The 7,859-nt window shown below is 44.8% G+C and overlaps 1 protein-coding gene across 1 annotated transcript in view; it reads right to left on the minus strand.

Annotated features, from left to right (window-relative positions):
• Nucleotides 1-4,846: 4,846 nt before the first annotated feature.
• The window catches only part of FXN (frataxin), a 13,780-nt gene continuing 10,767 nt past the window's right edge, over nucleotides 4,847-7,859 (minus strand). Inside the window, exons 3-4 of the mRNA XM_015565014.1 lie at nucleotides 7,045-7,142; nucleotides 4,847-5,020 (exon numbers count right to left, since the gene is read on the minus strand). Of these exons, the coding sequence (XP_015420500.1) occupies nucleotides 4,870-5,020; nucleotides 7,045-7,142 (249 nt within the window). The 3' untranslated portion in view covers nucleotides 4,847-4,869. The remainder of the gene's footprint in view (nucleotides 5,021-7,044; nucleotides 7,143-7,859) is intronic.

Raw genomic sequence — 7,859 nt, forward strand, 5'->3', positions numbered from 1 at the left:
GTGATCAGGCTGGCAGGGGAGGGCAGTTAGGGGCGATCAGGCAGGCAGGCAAGCGGTTAGGAGCCAGCGGTCCGGTTTGCGAGAGGGATGTATGACTGCCAGTTGTGGGATTGGGCCTAACTGGGCAGTCGGACATCCCCTGAGGGGTCCCGGATTGGAGAGGGTGCAGGTTGGGCTGAGGGACCCCCTCCCCTCCTGTGCACAAATTTTATGCACCGGGCCTCTATTGTTGAATAAAAGTGGCAAAAGTGGGCATCATTGTCTTGTTCCTGATCTTAGAGGAAAGGTTCTCAGTGTTTCACTGTTGGATATGATGTTTGCTGTGCATTTGTCATTATGTTGAAGTACATTCCCTCTCTACCCACTTTGTCAGGAGGTGAAGCACATTCTCTTACTTAAGAAGAGAAGACAGATTCTGTGAGCTCAGATTCTATTTCTGCAGCAGACAACAGGATATCAATGATCTCAGGTTTACATATTCCCAAGGGGCCATTAATTGGGATCCTTAGGGTGTCGTGGCTAATGAAGTCAAACTAAGCATTTTAAGGCATTACTTACTCTAACACAGCTATACAAAGTAGGGCTGTCATAAAGTCATAGTTTTGAACAGTAGGGTAAATTTAAATGAAATGTCATACCTGTGCCTCTCCTTCCCATCTGGTATGTAGGTGTTTTCATTTGCAAAAGATAAATCCATGCCAAGAATTCAACTGGACACAACCTAAAAGTACTTTAATCTTAGTGCATACCTTGAGGGTGGGGAGCCAGCTTTCCTTGGCAACCTTGTGCCAAGCATCTGCACACATGTCAGATTTATAAACATAGTCTTGCTTTAAAGGTGGTAATGGGGTTACTAGAATTTGGGAGCAGGTATAGCTTGAAGAACATATTGTAAACCTACTACTTAATACAAATGGTCAAACTTAAAGTTGGCCAAATTGTTTTTAGAAGCTATGCAGAAGATGGAGTACAAGTCAGCACTGTGGGGAGCATGAGAGATTGTTCTATGGAAACAGAATCCATCCCCAAGGTCTCAAAATGAGCATTTTGACTCAGTTTGAGGTGAGTAGAGGATGTCATAAATAATTCTTCATGGGAAAACTCCACATTTGAATATGAAATTAAGCTGCACATGTGATAACAATATTTGTCAGGTACTGAGAGCTTTGCATGTGGGCCCAGGCACTGCAAGTTAGACATCTCCAATGTACACGTAAGAAAACTGAGGCTGGTGTCAATAAGCAAGTGAGAGTTTGGATTAATTTTTTAAAATTCTGATTAAACTAGAGGCCCGATGCACAAATTTGTGCATCAGTGGGGTCCCTCAGTCTGGTCCGCGGGATCGGGCCGATACTGGCTCTCTGACATCCCCCTACGGGTCCCAGATTGCGAGGGTGCAGGCCAGGCTGAGGGATCCCACTGGTGCACAATCAGGGCAGGGGAGGGACACAGGAGGTTGGCCAGCCAGCAGGGGAGGGACTGTGGGAGGGCTCCAGGGTGTGTCTGGCCCGTTTTGCTCAGTCTGGATCAGCCAGACCCCAGCAGCAAGCTAACCTACTGGTTGGAGTGCCTGCTCCCTGGTGGTCAGTGCACATCATAGCAAGCGATTGAGCAGCCTTAACATATCATTAGCATATTATGCTTTGATTGGCTGAATGGCCGACTAGACAACTGAACACTTAACATATTAGGCTTTTATTATATAGGATAATAAAACAACCACCTCAGGTTCTCTTTTATACACCCCATTTCTTCTCTGTTTCTTCAGGGAGAAGCTAAGTCATTCTATATAGTTTTATTTTCCAGTGGTTAAAGGTATATCCACTCAGGAAGCAAAATGAAACTGAAAGCTTCCTAAAATTATATTACACATGCCCGGTGGTGTAGTTCAGTGGTTGAGCACTGACCTATGAACCAGGAGGTCAAGGTTTGATTCCTGGTCAGGGCACATGTCTGGGTTGCAGGCTCCATCCCCAGTGTGGGGGGTGCAGGGGAAGCCAATCAATGATTGTCTCTCATCATGATGTTTCTCTCTCTCTCTCTCCCTTCCTCTCTGAAATCAGTAAATATACATTTTTAAAAATAAAATTATATTACACATTTTTTTTTTGCCTTTGTTGTTATACTGAACGCTTACAACATTTTCCTGAAAAATCATTCTTTGCATGGGTGGCGCAGTAACTGATGGTCCAGGGCTAGGGGGGCAGGAGGGAAGCTACCGGCGCCCACTGCCTGCTTTTCCTTTGCTTGTCAGAGTGGGATTTCATTTGCCCCCTGGTGGCCGTTCTTGTGCTTGCAGTCCTTTCACTGACTTCGTGGGAATCTCCCAGGGCCTTAGAAACTAAATCATTAAACCAGTTAGAATTGTGTGTGAAGTACAAGTAAATAGGCCTGAAAGGCTGGCCGATAAGGAAAGCATCAAGAGCGCCGACTCCCTAACTTCCTTTTTCATGTTAGGGCCCCTGACTAATACCTCTTTAAGTTTTATGTTGTGTCCAGATAGATGAATGCGCCATTTAACTGAGTTCCAAATTAGGTACAATGAAACTTTCATTAAAATAAGACCAACACACACACACACACACACACACCACACACAATTTTTAAAAAATTGATTTTAGAGAGCGAGGAAGGGAGAGGGATAGAGATAGAAACATCGATCTCTTGCCTCCTGTTCCCCTTACTGGGGATGAAGCCGGAAAACTAGACATGTGCCCTGACCTGGAATCAAACTGGTGACCTCTTGGTTCATGGGTCAACACTCAATCACTAAGCCACCCCAGGCAGGCCACACATGACTTTATATTCTCATTAATTCTGGCCTACCACACTCAAAATTTCCACCAAACTAAACAATAATGTTCTTTCTGAAAAAAGAAATATTTTAATACTCATTGAACATTTGTTTATATTGTTCTACTTATTATATTTTTATTGATTTCAGAGAGGAAGGAAGAGGGAGAGAGAGAAATATCAATGATGAGAGAGAATTATTGATCTGCTGCCTCCTGCACGCCTCACACTGTGGATCGAGCCCCCAACCTGGGCATATGCCCTTGACTGGAATCGAACCCTGGACCTCTCAGTCCGCAGGCTGATGCACTATCCACTGAGCAAGACCGGCTAGGGCTGTTTACATTGTTTTATTAGTAAACCTTTCTTTAGTAAGAAAATAATGGATATAACTTTAGATGAGTTTTAATGTTCCTGAAAGTATCAAAACGAGGTCATATGGTGTTGTAGGCCGTCTTAGTCCATTCAAGCTGCTACGACAGAATACTATAAACTGGATGTTTACAAACAACAGTTTATTTCTCACAGTGTGGAGGTTGGAAGTCTGAGATAAAGGTCCCAGCAGACTCAGTGTCTGGTTCACAGGCTGCTGTGTCCCCGATGGTAGATGGGGTGAGGGAGCTCTCTGGGGCTTCTTTGATAAGGGGACTGATTCCATTCATGAGGGCTCACCCTGTAAGACCTAATCACTTCCAAAAGGCCCCACCTCCTAAGACCATCACTTTGGGGATTAGGATTCAACATATGAATTTTGGGGGAACAAAAACATTCAGTCTATAGCATATTAGCACAGTAAGGGCACAATACAGGTTATTATTTAAACATTAATTCAGTGGACATTCAAGTAATTCTAATAATCATATATTTTATTCTAAAGCTTAAAAAAAAAAAGGTTCCTGCCACCCCTCCCCTAGCAGAGGTAATTGAGCTAGCTGTTACAACGTTGCCTGACAGGAATGCTAGCTGTCTGAACTGGGAATCCACTATCCATTCTAACCCAACTGTCTCATCTAACACACAGGAAGACAGAGGGCCAGCCAGTACATGAATCTTGCCCAGAGACAGCACTTCAGGCTGAGCCAAGTGTAAGCCAGGGTTCTTTACATTAACACAACCATCTCTCCCATTTGGGTGGCCCCTCACCATTTACAAAGAGCCTCCTCGGCTCCCTTTCATTTATTATACAACATCTATGAGCTCATGGAGATGCCTTTCCGCTCTTGACTTTGGGAGACCTTTTGCATTCTCAGACCTGTGCTGCAGCAGCTGATTCTAAACTGACCCTAAAATTAAAAAACAAAACAAAAAGCATACACTCAAACATACTTAAATGTGTGTATGTACATACACAGGGTGTCCCAAAAAATGTATACACACTTTAACAGCTGACAGCCTCAGCTGATGCTTCTTTCTTTTCAGATTTAACCCACTGGAATGAATAAGTATTCAAAGCGTGTATACATTTTTTGGGACACCCTGTACATGTATGTATGTGAGAAACAGCACCATATCTCTGAGACACCCCCTGCAGGCTACATACACCCTGGCAGACACAAAGCACAAAGAGAGAATGGTCTTCGGTTTGAGAATTCCCAGTTGCCACTGAAACTTCAATAGTAACAGGCTTAAGTGCCTATGTTTTCAAGAGGCGTGGGAACACTTAGAAGCTACTCTTTAATGAGTCTCATTTTGAGACAAGGGTGAGTTCAGCCAGCCACTCTTCATGCAGTTTTTCACTAAGTCCTTGAAGAATAGTGAAGCCAATTCATTTCTCCTCTCAGAATTTTTCCTTATTACTATTTTTCTTTGTTGCAAGGCTTAATATATGGGTATGTAGGCATTATAGATACAGGTATCATGTGAGGGAGGAAATCAGACAGTAAGTCCAAAAATGCTATGGAAATTAATCATCCAAAGTCAGAGGTAGGGTGGAAGGCGACGTATTCTTTTCCCAGAGCTGTTACCCACATGCAACTGCCCTCAAAAGCAGGAACGGAACAAACTAGACACTCGGCTGCAGAAGGAGGCTGGGTCTTGGCTTTGGAGCTTTTACTGTCTTTCCAACGGGGCTGGGCATCAAGTGTCTTTTCCAGAATAGGCCAGAGAAGATAAGTCCAGTTTGGTTTTGAAGGCTTCCGTCATCTCCGTGGCCAGCAGCTCATGGAGGGACATGCCGTCGTGGGAGTACACCCAGTTCTTCCCGGTCCAGTCGTAGCGCTTGGGGCCACTACAAGACAAAACGCACACACAGCTCATCCCCAGGACAACGCTTTAGAAGAAACACTGATTCCACAGAGTGAAACTCTAGAAAGTAATGTTTAATGAGGCGTATATTTGACTTTTTAGGGTCTTTCTATTTAAGAATAGTTACACAGCCCGGCCAGTGTGGCTCAGTGGTTGAGCGTTGATCTATGGACCAGGAAGTCACAGTTCAATCCTGATTGGGGCACATGCCCGGATTGTGGGCTTGATTCCAAGTAGGGGGTGTACAGGAGGCAGCCCATTGATGTTTCTCTCTATCTATCTCTCTCCTTCACCTCCCTCTCTCTCTAAAATCAATGATATATTTATTTAAAAGAAAAGAAAATGTCTGCTTGGCAGATTTTCTCTCCAGATTTCCATCATGAATTACAGACTTTTAAATATATATATATTTTTATTGATTTCAGAGAGGAAGGGAGAGGAAGAGAGAGAAACATCAATGATGAGAGAGAATCATAGATCGGCTGCCTCTTGCACGCCCCCAACCGGGGATCGAGCCTGCAACCCGGGCATGTGCCCTGACCGGAATCGAACCTGAGACCCTTCAGACGGAGTCCGACGCTCTACTCATTGAGCCAAACCAGCTAGGGCATGAATTACAGATTTAAAAAAAATAGTACAACTTGGAATTTCCAGGAATTATTATCCAGAAGTATATTCTTCTAAACATGGTGGGGGTCGGATCACGTTGCTGGTATGTGTGTCCAAGTACGATATGGACTTTTCAGTTTCCAGACACAACAAAGAGTTCTTTCAGTGGAGCCATCACCGTTCCTCCTGGTGCCCTGCCCAGTGTTTACAAAGCCACAGATCCCCAGAGCTGATGGCTGGACTTGAGCGGATCCACCCAGTTTGTCATACTGGTTCCTCTGAAGATGAAGGATAAGAATTTACGGCCCTCATGCGTGACCGCGGTTAGGAATGAGACAACTGTTTGAGGCCAAAGAGAACAGGCTAACTGGCCCACACAGGGTGAAACCCCTCAACTTCAAATGAGCACAGGCTTAAAAAGCAATCAATATGTGATTAAGGGCCTTACCAGAAATGACAGTGATTTCTGGAATTGTTTTTGTTGAATGATAACATACTCCCTAGATGTGGTTGGGACGAGGGGGCGCATAATGTTTTATTAAACTGACTAACAGTATATTAACTGCCTAAAACTGATATCAAGGTTGGGGCAGGTGACAAGTTAAATTTTTCAAAAATGCAAACATCATCAGGCTTTCAAAGAATTCTATGTCTAGTTATATCTGAGCCTTTCCCAATTCACAGTCAGTATGTTCTCTTTGGAAAAGTTAATGAATGACCCACAAAGGTTGGCCTACAAGCTTTCAGTGGACGTCTCTCTTTTCCTTTCTTATAACCACTTCAACTGCAGCCAGAAGGAGGAGGAACCTTCTCTCCCTGCATGTTCGCAGGCTTTGAGATGCAGCACAGGCCATCTCAACACAACCTTTCATCCCACTAGATTGAAAGCACATCAGTGGAAAAGGCAGCAGGGATTCAATGCCTGGAATGGCAGCGTAAAACACTCTCCCACCCACACCGAGCACATAGCTCAACTCTGCAAATGGAATTCAACTAACCTTTAACTGAGATGCTCAAAACAAACCAGAGGGCAAACTTTAACTTGCTTTGAAGACAAAGTACAGCTTGTTCAGATGCTGCAATATCAAAAGTGGCTTTTTAAAAAGCAGGGCAATGATTTAACAGAGAAAACCTGTCCAGGCCGGGTTCTGACAAGTTACACACTCTTCACTTCAGATCTTGTTCACAACCCAATATCCACGTACAGCAGCCAGATGACCAACAGACAGAAGTCACGTGACCAGAGTAAACTTTCCTGCTGCGAAGGAGACTAGCTGTCGGACCCCAGGAAAGGTTCGCTTACACAGACGCCAAAGCCGGAGGGGACACCCTCTTCAATGGTCCACACGTCATGTTTCCGACAAGCTAACAACACGCGACTTGGCCTTCAGAACGTACCTGGATGGCGAAGATAACCAGATCTGCTTGTTCGGGGTCTGCTTGTTGATCACGTAGGTCCCGAGATCGCCGCCCAGTTTAATTGTTAAAACACCACTCTAGAGGATCAGGTGGACAAAAGCGTGAGGAAAAGAGGAAAAAGTCATCACTTCATCATAATTGCTCCGTATTTTGTTATAGCTCAACACTTTGCATGCATGTAAGTACGCAATACACGTCATGAAGAAATGTCTTTGGTGTTCAGAAATAGGAAGAAGGTCATGCAGAAGGAACATTGCTCTCAGAATCAGACCATGATTACTCAGAACCTTCTGTCTCACAGTGCTTTCCCTCCTTCCCTGTGAGCTCAGCAAGGCGAAGGTAATCACTCTTCCCCTCTGGAGAGGAGGAAACGGAGGCACACGGGGCTGAGCGGCCTGTCTGAGGTATTGCAGCTGCAGCACAGAAGATCCGTATGCCTATCTCTGCCTTGTTTGCACAGCCGCCAGCATAACATGCTAAAGGGCGTTAAAAACCTGGGACACCAGCTCTCCTGGAGTACCACGGTGGCCCACACCTGAGATAGGATAGGTTAATTCCCCCCAAAAGGAAATCAGGCAAGAAAGAAGGATGTAACTGAACCATCTGCCTTGCTCATCTTGGCCCCGACGCTGCTGGGAGAAGGCAGACACTCCAGACCCTTCCCAGGCACCTCTTCAGCTTCGCAGATGCGCCTCCCCAGCTTTATTTTCCTCTGCAACAGCCCTGACTTCTTCAAAAGACCAGTTGGTCCAACTTTGCTCAATAAATGCTCATTTAAATTTGAAAACACTCTT

This window comes from Myotis davidii, unplaced genomic scaffold, assembly GCF_000327345.1.
Source record: "Myotis davidii unplaced genomic scaffold, ASM32734v1 scaffold616, whole genome shotgun sequence".
Classification (NCBI taxonomy): domain Eukaryota; kingdom Metazoa; phylum Chordata; class Mammalia; order Chiroptera; family Vespertilionidae; genus Myotis; species Myotis davidii.